A 13,469-nucleotide genomic window follows, 5' to 3' on the forward strand; every position below is an offset into this window, starting at 1 on the left:
TCAAACTCTCTTTAATGCACAAATCTCAATGACATGTGGAATAAGCTAATTTTTCTTTCAAGGTCTGTTTAAATTTCTAACCAGAAGAAAAATCAACTCTCTGCTTAAATAATTTGTAAGAATAATTTACAGAACTGCATTTTCAAGCAATGAACTGAGCAAAGCTCTGGTCTGAAAAAATATTGTAATTCAGATTTGTAATGTAACAAAATCCCAGATGCAACAAAACTACTGCCAAATTCTAGATATCCTGCCAACTGTTTCAAAGCAGATGAAAATTATTCAGCTCAAAGTCAATTTTGGTGTCATGAATATTCTCCCTAAAAAGAAATCACAGAACCCCATCTCAGCAAACTGCTTCAGCGTATGGATTTCAGGGGCTGAACCAGATATATGTCCAGTAAGTTTTACTTCATGACAAATCTTGTCCAAAACAGACGAGTGTCATATTACGTCAGTCCATATTTTCAGGTCACCTGGGATTATAAACAGAATGAATGACAAAGTGAAGTGGTCTCCCAGGAAAAGATTATTTTGCAAGTCATTCCACCATTATGGCAATTAAATAATATTGCTGACCTTTGATACAGCAACATTACTTTAATAGCATAATTATCTGTGAATGTAGGTAGCAATTAAAAAGATCCAGACTAAAAACTGGAATTAAGCTTCAAAAAATCAATATATACAACACATCCATACACTCTAATGGGGAGCTACTATTTACAATTTACATTACATTTATTATTTACATTAAATAAGGCAAACAACCACATTCAGTGAAGAACAGCTTATCTTCTCATGATTACTGACATCATCATGAGTCTCAGCCCAGGCAAAAAAATTACTTCCAGGATTACATCAAAATATTCAAAGACTGAAAATACACGTACCACTAAGAATTCCTTTTTGTCCACCATCTCATTGCCATCAGTATCAAACATGTTGAAAGCGATTCTGAAACCTGCATGTGGCTCTGCCAAAAAAAACCACCCAGTTATTTGCTTGGAAAGAAAGCAAATATAAAACTCCAAGAAATTATTTGGTGTCTGTGTATAAAGGCACATCCTCAACTAAATTAAATAAGTACATTTGTGTACACAGTAAATGCAAATCATAACATCTGTAAAACAGTATTATCCATGTTATGAAAATAAAAGGCATGCTCACAAATTCACAGATTAGGGGAAACAGACAGTAGAAATAGACCATGAAGTATCTCACAATAATGGCTGGTTGGGTAGTTAAGAGTGTTACTTCATAGGTAGAGTCCATTTTATGTTACAAAATACAAATTTGTAGAAAGTAAATTTTCTATGAAAACAATGTTCTAAAAGACACTTCAAAAACTTTTGCAAAAAAGGTACAGGATGCAACTTCTGGTCAAAACAAATGATGTATTGAAGGAGACACAGAATTTTCTTGTTTATGTGCTTAGTCATTGAAATCTCAAATCAAGTTAGAATTTTAAATTATTTCTGAAACATGGGGACTTTGAAGGTAACTAAGTGAAGCCTTTGAGGAACATTTGGTGATATTTAGTGATTTGCAACATGGATGAATTATGGCCAAAAGTTACTCCAGATAACAAAGAAATAATGGAAGAATATCCATTGATCTAGTAGTTAGGGGTTGTAAGAGTTGTGGGTCAAGTTTCTGCTCTGATTCATAGTAAGAATCCAGATGATGTCTAAACCCATAATGAATCCAAAAGAAATGTTTTATTAACATACAAATGAAACATGAGTAAAACACTTCACTCCTTCCCAAAAAAAACCTCTTCAATTACCAAAACAAAGTCTGTATCAGGCTTAGTTCACTCTTAAGTTATTCCACTTTGTTTTTATGGGTGGTAGAAGAAAAAGTATTCATCAGTAAGTTCATCTAGAAATTTTGTAGGAATTTCAGAGATATAAAGATTCAAGTAGGATAGGAGAGTTTCAAATGGACATAGTGATGCATGATACAATTTTTTCCATACTGGGATATGCAGTGGGGTGGAAGAAAAAAAAAGAGATTATTGTGACGTACAGCAATATATTCAGAACATAGAAATTTCTAAGTTTTGGGGGGTTTTTTCCTCCAAAAATACTTACTTGTTAAAATACATAAGAGGAATAAATATTCTGTGTAAGATATCACACCTGAAGACAAAAAAAAAGTTATGTCATATTAGTTTCACCTTGTCTTCACGTCCTAAACTTGAAAATATTAAATCTATGTGTAAGAAGAATTTTTGTACATGTGCGTATGCATTCATACCTGGGTACATGTGACTATTCAACTCAGTCAATGAGTCACTTGCCTAAAATACTGCTCTGTAAGTGTGGAGTTTTTTGTTTGGGTTTGGTTTTGAGTATTTTAGGAGAGGAATACATTAAATATGGCAAATAACTACAGTCAGTGGAGAATAGCTCATTAAACAGAAGCTGGCTAGATTCTGAGAAGCTAATATAAATTATTTATTTTATTTTCTTTCCCAAACCCCCACCAATAATTCATGACAACGCGCTCTAACAGTATGAGAACATTTACTCTGAAAACATTAATAGTACTCCCTACTAATACATACCATTTGAATACAGTTCTTGACTTTAATATGCATTTTGTAAGTGCATGTCCTATATTAACTGAAAACTTGGCCTCATGTTACTTAAGAACCATAGATTTGGGCTTTTGAGTTGTCTTCACATGCATGTTTTCATAATCATCACTTGGAATTTATATTAAAACTCTTATTAAAGGAATGTGTAAATTTTGTTAATATTTTTAAGGCCTGTTAGAGACATTTGTACTATCTCTTCTTCTATATTCAGAAGATCTGTAAGGAATACATTGCAAGCTTTTCATCTTTTGTTAGATGTCAAAAGGCAATCACAGTGTGGAATGGCACTTCCTTTTCTCTTCAGAAGTGATTAAGACAAGGTTTAAATTAGAGCTGAATTCAATGTCCAAACAGTATGTCTGGAACTATAAACTGTACTTCTGCTTTTCTAGCTTTTGAGTAAAGAAACGGCCTTGCAGAATGACCCTAGTACCAATGGCGAGAAGTGTCTTACAGTTCAGTGAGAACTGAAAACTGACTTGCAGCTCTCCCAAAAGCCCTCAGCTCTAATGATCTTTGAGGGAGAACTAGCAAAACTGGTTCCTGATTTCTAACCAACTGATTTTGTCTGTCCTCCAAACCCAGAAGTGTTAAGTCAGTCCACAATATTAGATTATTTCAAAAGAGTAAAAAAAAAAAGTATTTAGATGCCTGAGAGTAAAGATGTCTATCAGCTGGGATTTTCAGAAGTTGCTGGCTGTCTCCTTGATTTCAGTCCAAGTCAGGTGCAAAGGTTTTTCTAAAAACAGTCACATCTTTGGATGTTTAAATATCTTTTAAAATCTGACTTAACTGAGTATGTGACAAACTATGTAAATAGTAATCTGATTTTTTTTTTTTTACTGAAAAACCTGTACAATTAAAACTCAAAACTGCATCATTCATGTGGATTTTCGAGTTATTGAACACATTTAACATTAGCACTTCCAACACAGCCAAAGTAAGAAACTGGCATCTTCTACTAATATTTAAAGTACAAAAAGTTCTAAATTAGTTCTGTCCTGAAAAAACACTCAGGAGGGACTTTCTGTTCTCTTGAATAGATGAGATACAAAAATCTCAGCTGTATTTCTCTTGGATATGTCCAAATGCCTCCCGAAACCTTCAGTCATACAAAATTCCTCCCTAAAAGCCAGCTGTACTGAAAAAGAAGCACCTTCAAGAGAATCAAGTTTCCTATCCTCAAACAGAAAAGAAAAAATAACCAACCACAAAGATCTCCACGGATATCGCAAAGACTGGAATATAAAGGCAATACAGAAGAAAGACAGTTAAATAAATTGTCTATGGAACCAAATCGCATACTAGAAAGAATCACTAAAACCCTCAACCTTTACAAGATGAAGTGCTGCCCTCATGACTTTCAATCCATTCATGGGAAAAAAAAAAAAAAAAAGTATTTTTCCACCTTTTGAACCAAGAGCACATTTAAGTCTTCAGAACCAAGAATCTACTACTGCTAGTAGATCTAGTTACAAAGGCTACTAAGTGTTTTTAATAACACCTACTCTTTTCCTCCATTTACACACAGCTCCACACTGAAGACTTGCAAAGACTAAATGCAGGCATTTAAGTAACACATGCTCTATGCTTTATCTCCTTGATTTTATACAGCAGCTTGCAGAAATTAGTTTTCAAAGGCCTGCTTGAATCTGTTTGGACAAGCAGCTATTACAAAATCAGATACCTCAAAGGTTCTCATTCAGTGATGAAAAACCTTCTCTAATAGCCAGTCAATAAACGTAAATATGTGTTTTTGTTTGTTTGACGACACATTCTTTGTTGTAAAACAGATGGAGAAAGTGCAATTGTCAAGTAGTCCATCACAGGTATGAAGAGAACAATATAAAAGGCCTTGAAAGCGTTCTCTCCTTTTATTTGTACTGGTATATTGCAGCTGTAGACAGACAGTTCCGGTTGATTGCTCTGAGTGTTATGGGATAGAGGCTCCTAACTGATGACTGAATGGAAAGAAAAGCTTATGCTAAGATCAGAAAGAAGAGAGGGAGGTCATTCACGGGTAAAACTTAAAACTTAAGGGCAAGTGGCATAAATCTATGTGGCTCATCTGATTTAAATGACTCTGTGACAAAATAAATGGATTGTTCTACTTGCTTCATACTAAAATGTGCATGTTTTAAAGAAAATTAGTAAATTAATCTCAGAGTTTTCAAGCCATGTACTAAATAAACACTAAATTAGCATTAAGGAAACCTGAATTCTATTCCCATTCCTTTCACTGGCTTACTGAATGACCTTACCAGTCTTTAAGACCCATTATATTTTCCTATATTATCTATAAAATGGGATAATGAAACTATTTTTTTCATAAAGCACGCTGAAAACCTATGTAAGTGATAAACTTTATTGCTAATTTTACCAACTTATTACGCCAGTTTTGAGTTCTCTTAATTCCATCAACTTCTGTAGAATTTCACTGGCAGAAAACTGGAGCAAGATATTGTTGAATCAAGACTGCACATTGCAGACATTTTTTTACAGACTTAATAACCAGCTTCCAGATCCATGGTTTTTAAACTGATAATGTACTTATCTAACACATTCTGAAGCTGCATTTTTATGTAATTAGTATTTCAAAAGTCAGCTGTTCTGACTATATAGAGAGCAGTCTAGAACAAGAAAATATCAGGCAAAGATGTGCCAGTTTCTGCCTCTTCAGAATTCTGGCTGCAGACTTAGGGAAAAAAATGAACATGCCTCCAAGCACTAGAGATACGAGCCTGCGACCCTCCTCTGACATTAGGTTCATACTTACTCCTTTAATAAATTTGAGCTGCATATGAATTACATTCATCAATTACTTGCACACATTTGATTGGAATTTTGTTGCTGGTATGCTTATTTGAAACATTCATAAAATGTCGTTATTTTATAGCAAGTACTTGTGGCTGCTTTTAAAAATACTTAAAGCACTCCACCGGACCTTTGCCATTCTGAATACAAGCAAAGAAGTACTTGGATTATTTATCACAAACAGCTTTTAAATATCTGTATGCAAGCCATCATAGGTTTCTTTTTTTTCAGTGTTTTTTATTTTTGAAGTGATAGAGCTTGTTAAGAAACAAAAAAAAACAAAAAAAAAAAAAAAAAAAAAAACAAAAAAAAAACAAACAACAACTAAAATATGAGACCAGGAGTGGCTCTTGGCTCTTTCCTTATAGTGCAAGTTTTAAAAGTTATCAAAGCCCTCATCTGCAGAATTTAAAGAGATATATAGCATTTCTGAAACTGTCTCTTTATGTTGTTAAGAAAATTGCTTTTTCAGCGATATAGGATACCATTACTGTCTTTAATAATAATCACATCATTGAACCTATTAAAAAAAGTAAAGAGATACTGTGTCTGTATTAGGATATTCTATCTATGGTCTACAGATCATTCTTCATTAAAACAAACTGAATTTGAAAGACTCAAATATAAGTTTATCAAACTAAGATACGAATTCAGTTGAAGAGGCTAGCTATAAGATGGCATAATTAAAACACTGTCGAGACTAAAGGGAACTTTATTATGCTGTGAAATGTAGACAGCAACAAACACTTTTTATCTTTTTGACTATGTGACTCAAACAAAGTCACTTTAGCCACTGTAAATTAATACAAGTGATAATCTGATTCAGGAAAATGAATTCTTAACCCTCACCTTTTTCATTAAGATTACGGAAAAGTTTGGATGATCCTTTCCAAACTGGTGGTGTCTCCATAAGAATCTGATTCAGTTCCTAAAAAATAAGATTAAAATAAACAAATATATTTAAATATTTAATAAAGTAGTTAAAAGATTATAAGTAAATGCTAGGAAATCAATAAAAAAAGACAAGGAACTGCACACAAATCTACCAGTTAACTTACCTTCATTTTATCACAATGACTTTGTAAGTTCTCAAGCACATATCCAAATTTTGCACACATTATTCCAAGAATTGCTCATCTGAATGAATACTAAGTGTTTGCAGAGTTTGAGAGAGAAATGTAACATATCTGTTGCTGAAAATACTCACAACTACTCATATTCACTGAAGCCAGGGATAAATCCCGCTGGATTTCATATAAGCTCCAATCAACTGTTCTTTTAAAATGCTCAATCTGAACTAAAGCAAACTTCACCCATGAATATGAATGTACTTTAGAGGGATCCAGAGAAAGTCTTTTTGCAGTTGTACAAATGCAAAAAAAATAAAATGAAAGAGGCTCTTAAGCATCACAAAAGGTAAAGAGTGGCTTAAGTACTTCACACAGCTTTGGATACACCTGTTACACTTAAACAATAAAGAAACTTAGTCGGATATGGGCTGAGGAAGGAACTGACAGAGCCTTGAGAAAATCAGTAAATGCAACATCACAGGCACAGATGATCATGTTATCTTTGAGATTCTGGATTCAGCTGAGTCTGAAGTGGCAAAATGGAAGATATTAAAGTCTCTTTATGAAAAAAAAACAAAAACAAAAACAAAACAAAAACCCCATAACATTTAAGAACTCCCTTATTTCTTCTCTGACTTTAAGTTTACATCATGGAAGAAAGTAACTGTATCAAAATCTATGGCTATAAGACAGCACAGGAATTATTGCCCACCTGCTTTGAAAGGGATCGCCACTTTTTAGCACCTGCAACAAAAGACAAAGTTATGAATGCAAAGAATTTAGTTATGCCTATGTGGTATCATAAAAATTAGACTGCATCTATACCGTGTTTTCTAGCCAAAGAAGAGATATTTTCCCTACTTCATGAGGCTAATGTTTGTGGTTGCAAAAAATTCTTATGTTATTAAAAAAATAATCAGCTTAATACATACCTAAAATCCTAACTTTAAAGAACCAATTCAGATGTATAGCTTTTAAACCAACTCCGCTTCAGTGAGAGAAAAGACTTTCTACCTCTAAAATACACCATTACAACATTAAAGAGGAAATAGAGAGCATTCATGTTAACCTGTGGTATCAATATTCTGAAATGATTATTTAGTAGCGGTAGTATTACAATGCAGATTGTAGGGAAACCTGGATTCTGGCCCTTGCTTCAGAGAATACTCATACATTTTAAAGCAAAAACAGAAAAAAATCCTTGAATCTATACCAGGTGCTAAGACTCCCTTCAGCCATTCCTCATAACTCAGATTCATACTCTCTTACAGCCTCTGTCAGGCTCAATTTTTTGTAAGCAGTTTTAACAGAGGAGCTGAAGAGGGCCTCCAGTTCAGAGCTGGAACTGCTCATTAACACTGAAAACTGATGATTAAGACTGAGCAGATGCCTTCTTCCTAATGCCTTACATGACAGACTCCAGGAGCACATAAAGATACTAGCATTCAACAACAGTTGTCCACAATCATCCAAGAATTCAAAACTTGAAGTTCACTGCCACCCTCTCAAGACAAACATTTACGCAGATTCAGTATTAAAATAAAGCACTACAAATATCAGAATTCACAAAGGTATAAAAGGTAGCATAGTATGTGGTCAAATCCGTAACTTTTTGGTTAGTAATGGTTGCTTTTCACAGGGCAAAACAGTTTGTGGTGTTAGAAATTCTTTCCTTGTGATGAACTCCTTGCTCTACTAAGTAATGATCAGAATACAGAAGCTACTTGCTATGGTCTTTCATTGGTTCATGTTTAGAAACTCACTGAAATTTTAGTTTTACATCTTGGTAAAGGTTGGCAGCAAGACTGTCCACAAATCCCACTCTATGATGGAGTTATATCAAACATGATCGCTAACATCAGCTAACAGATTTTCATATACATTTCAGTTTAATTTTTAAATGCCAATTAAAGTCTTGTCTCAAAATACTATAAAACCCAACAAAACAACCTAATTTGCCATACAAATTGATACATGTTTATGCCTACCATAAAAAGCTTGGGGAATAAATATATCAAACTTTCCAATCAGATAATTTCCCAGTCTCATACATTATATATAGACCTTCTTTCTAGACAAGCAAGTGTAGATTCATGTGTATATACAAACTTCTTACAGCTCAGTATTAGGCTAAAATTACTATAGTGAGGGCTGACGGGAACAAAATAGCTTTCCTCTTCTCTTAATTGGCTTTCTAAATATATAAACAAATATTCAGATGATAAAAATGTATCAAGCAAGACTGTTAAAAATATTTTCCTAAATGAAAGCCTGCACCAAAGGCAGCAGCAACAAGTTAATTATAGCATTTATTTAATATTTTTTATAACAACTGCCTGGAGTAAAAAGTTACATTTTATAAAAGAAAATATACTCTTACCATATTAGTTAGTGTTTAATCAAAAAAGGAAGTGACCACCCTCTTGAACTTTTGTAGGGTTTACAAGATTTCCAAAGTAAATCAATTACAATAGACACATTCACTCCATCACAAATCTCATTCAGGTCTAGTATTATTAGCTTTTCCATAAAGCAGACATAAAGAGCTACTATTATTACTCTTCAAAGGGCATTTTTGCTTTTTGACAAAACTCAAGACCTTTCTAGTCTTCATCCATTAAAAAAATAGGTGTTTGTTTTTTTTTTTTTTCTGCAAAATATAGATGCTCTAGTATGTCAGCCTAAGTAGACCCAATTATTTACAACTTGCAATTTATTTACAAAATGATCCAAAGAACCCAAAACGTTTAAAATGTATTATTTTATTCAGAAAAATACCTTCCTTAAACTTACTACTTTCAATAGAGAAGACAGAACATGAAGACTTGCCCAAACAAGCAAAGCAGTACTTTGACAAAGCTGCAGTACAAAGGTTAAAATTAACATAGGCAGAGATCAGAAGCTGGAAGTGGTAATCTGCAGGTCACCTACTCCATCTATTGCTTCCTACTAGTCAGAGTTCTGTCCAAATGTCCCAGACACCATGACTTCCACTGTAAGGAAGTCATCCACTGCTAGTTACAGCCTTTTACATTCAGCCTTTTACATTATCCCTTAAAATAATTATCTCAGTCATGTGATCTCTGATACTAGTCTACAAAACTAAATGACATCCAGGTTAGTTTTGCTTTCAGTCTCAGAGATGAACTGGATGCACATGAAGGATTTTGATGCAAACAACGTTTGATACACTGAACTCGGAAGAGTTCCTGACTGTTCAACTCCAGATTTCTCCTCCTTTGTCATAAGATAAACAGAATGTCCTTGTGAGTTTAAGGCTTTTTGGTTTAGTTTTGTTTTTGAAATCTGCATACTTGCTGTGAGAGAGAAGGAAGCAGAGATTTCATTAGCATGGAAAAATCTTAATAGCAAACCACATATACAGTGTGGTCAAACAAGCCAAAGTGTCATAAAATAGAGTTAAAACAAAATGTTTAACTAATGTCCAGTATATAAGCACAAATGCTTCATGATTATACATGGTGAAATCCAAGTCCATAGAATCAAAAGAAGGAAGACTTGGAGATCTGGGCAGAGGAAGCAGACATAAAGTGCTAATGTATATTTGTATTAACTTCTGTGATAAGGAATCTGCTTCCTCTCTTTTAACTGCAGAGCAAAAAAAGAGAATGAAGATTTGCTTTCTGGTAAGAGTTTAAAAGTTTTGCAAGTTTTCACCATCTAAGCTCTATCTCTTGTCTTTACTGTTACAATGAGATTGTATCTTTATTCAAAAGTTATAGAAGTTTTGATCACTGATGTGCCATGGCTGAATTCTTTCCTCTTGTTTCATTACTGTTAAGAGAACAAAGGGGAAAAATCTAACATCTGCACACAGCTCTCCTCTGACTGTTTTAGTTGCTTTTGACTGCTCCCTATACTAGCTTTGTGGTGTAGACTTTAGGAAGAAAGACCTAAGGAGTTATTACACATGTCACACCTGAGCAAAGATACTCACTTTCCCCAGGAGTTGTGTGCTGCTACCAATGCACTGCAAGCCTGAGGGCCAGGAAATCAAACTAGATCAGAAATGGATCACCTTACTATTTAGTTACTCTTTGATACTTAAAGCAAAAATTTTACAATAAGTGAACTAAAGCTGATAGTTTATTTTTCATTAATTTAATTAACACATAGCACTAAGTCTGGCAACTTTTAAGTATAGAAAGTGGATCCCCTGGGGGACTGAACTCTTACTCAAAGCATATCATTTAGAAAGTCGTGATACGGTTATAATATCTCTGTAGGGCAAAAAAACCCCAACATGATTTCAGATGACAATTTAAGATGGCAAAAACTGCAAAACAATGTTATCGTAAATTATTTGGAGAACTCCTATCTTGCCTGCCTATTTACACAGAAACTACATAGAGGAGGCAAGAGTTTCAGTCATACTGGCCTGCTCAGAAAGAAAACCATAACTGTAACTATGTGTCATCGTTCAAGCTCAGAGGGTAACTGAGAACCACACGGCTGCTCACTCCTCCCTTCCCTCCCAGCGATGAGAAGAGAAAAATGAGCCTCGCTTGGGATTCGAGATAGGATCGAGAGGGGCAAATCACCCATTATGGTCATGGGCAAAAGGCAGACTCATTAGGGGAAGAAAAAAAAAAGAACATAGATTTATTACAGACACTAACATCAGCACTTAGAGTAGGACAGTGAGAAGCATTGCCACATCTTGAGAACACCTTCCCCCCACCCCTCCCTTCTTCCCAGGCTCAGCTCTGCTCCTGATATCTCCACCTCCCCCCGCAGTGGCACAGGAGCAGGGAATGGGGGGTGCAGTCAGTGCTGCCACTTCTTCCCTCTTCGGTGTGGAGAGCTTCTGGAACTTCTTCTCCCTGCTCCATTGTGGTCCCCCTCTCATAGCAAATAGTCCTCCATAAACCCTCTCCAACTTGAGTCCCTCCCACAGGCTGCAGGCCCTTCCCGAGCTGCTCCAGCACGGGACACCCCCTCACGCTGCAATCCTCCCAGCGCCAAACTACAACAGCAGGGCTACCTTTTCCCACAAGACCCCGGCCTTCTTCAGGCACAATCACCTTAGTCGGCCATGCGAAGCCCCTCAAAGGCCATAAATCAGTGTCCACTACACCACAGATCTCAATGGGTGGCAGGGAGGGGCCACCCTGCTGTCTCACCACAGGATACAGGGGGGTCTCTGCTCCAGCACACCTCCCTCCTCCTTTCTTCCTCTGTTCTCCACTAACCTTGGTGTTCATGCAGCTGCCACAACTCCTCCCAAGTCCAACTCCTCCTTACCAGGCCCCTTCTTAAAGACATTATCACAGAGGTGCAGCTGATTAGCTTGGCCTTGGTGCAGAGGTGGGGCTGACTTGGAGCCGGCAGAGCTTCGAGAAGTTTCTCACAGGGAGCCAGCCCTGTATCCTCCTCCCCTGCTACCAAAAAAAAACCGCTACCCCCCACTCAAACCCAGGACACAGCATCAATGCAAACAGTACACAGGAACTTCTTGTCTTTCATGCCTGTTGAGCTGTCTATGACCTCTAACACAAGAGCTTTTAACTAGTGACTAATACACAGATGTTTACAATCTAATAACAATCAGGATATTGATTGGTTACACTTGGATACCATTGAAAATAAAATTCTGGAAGATGCAGTACCTTTTTACAACAATCTAACAGAAGTAGTAATCAAAAGCAAATGGAAAAACAACATACACCACTGGCATTCTCCCTAGCAATTTTATCAATATCAAACTCCTGCTTACATTTGGGTTCATCATTTGTGACAGCCTGAATGAAGTCATATGGAGTCATATATAGCTGTCCTTCAAATTCTAAACTGGCAAACCTACGAAACCGTTGCTCTCGAGGAGTTGCATAAAGGTGTAAATCTTCAAGGTCTGATCTGTTTTCTGTAACCTTCAAAGACAGAAGGAAACAATTTTAATGTATTAAAAAATTTTTGGTTTACAACTGCCACTGCAATTCATCATACAGAAACTGTAAACATAAAGGTGATAATTCGTAAAGTCATATGCATCCAAAGCTTTTTGTATGGTAAGAGCTGAAACTACAATCAGGATTTCACTGCTATCATTTTAAGTCTTCTACAATTTTAGAAATAAATCTTTAGGCACTGAAATTGTTGACACTATCCAAGCACAGGAAAAAAAGAAAAAAAAAAAGGGGGGGGGGGGAGGAAGGGAAGACCAAAAAAAGGGAGGGGGAGACGAGAAAGAGCGGGAGACATGACACAGACGGGACAAAAAAAAAAAGAGGGGGGGAGGAAAAACCCCCAAATGTAGGCTCTTGAATCATAGAAAAAGGGGCAACTTTAACTCAAGGAAGTCCACATAATTTCCGCAGTCAGACTTTAAACAATTCTGCTAAAATTATTTCAGTTGTCTGACATTTTCAGAAGAGAATGCAGTAAAACTTTCTTTATATTGCTTCTTAGTGTAGAGTGCAGCTGTTGACAGCAATAGGCAAGACAACTCCGTAATATACTCCAGTGTAAATCTTCTACAGATACTGCTATTTCAAGTATCCAATCCAATTAAAGCTGCTATACTTGGGGGAACAGAAGAAAAGAGCATAATTATTCGTCCAGAGTTACAGAAGTACTACTACATGGCATTAAGTTCACACCTCATGAGAGCTCACAGATACCAGGAGTTTCTGGTATATTTACAATCCAGCTGATTTACATGTGAACCTAGTAGTGCAGAACTGTAAGTGTTCTAAATTATTACATCTTTGTGTTACACTGTCAAGGCTTTTAACAGAAAATACGCTACCACTATCTGAAAACTCGTTAGCCCATAACAAGGTCAGCTCCTCTGTAGAATCAGTATCCTGAAGAAAATGTAAGTATATTTAACTTATTTTCAGAGATGAGAAAAACAAACCCAAACTGTTTCATAAAAGGAAGTGCAATGATATAGCTAACTTTTCCCAGTAAGTTAAAATAGGAATGCAGCATCTTCTCAATGAAATATCCCAAGCTGC

General features: G+C 35.8%; 1 protein-coding gene across 3 annotated transcripts in view; it reads right to left on the reverse strand.

Annotated features, from left to right (window-relative positions):
• Window positions 1-13,469, reverse strand: part of MICU3 (mitochondrial calcium uptake family member 3) — a 57,750-nt gene that overhangs the window by 32,251 nt on the left and 12,030 nt on the right. For all 3 annotated transcript variants that reach the window (XM_042807859.1, XM_042807857.1, XM_042807858.1), the window contains exons 2-6: window positions 12,227-12,380; window positions 7,202-7,233; window positions 6,269-6,347; window positions 2,097-2,144; window positions 894-976 (exon numbers count right to left, since the gene is read on the reverse strand). In XM_042807859.1, the coding sequence (XP_042663793.1) occupies window positions 894-976; window positions 2,097-2,144; window positions 6,269-6,347; window positions 7,202-7,233; window positions 12,227-12,380 (396 nt within the window). The remainder of the gene's footprint in view (window positions 1-893; window positions 977-2,096; window positions 2,145-6,268; window positions 6,348-7,201; window positions 7,234-12,226; window positions 12,381-13,469) is intronic.

Source organism: Tyto alba, unplaced genomic scaffold (genome assembly GCF_018691265.1).
Source record: "Tyto alba isolate M040663 unplaced genomic scaffold, T.alba_DEE_v4.0 Super-Scaffold_6, whole genome shotgun sequence".
Lineage (NCBI taxonomy): Eukaryota > Metazoa > Chordata > Aves > Strigiformes > Tytonidae > Tyto > Tyto alba.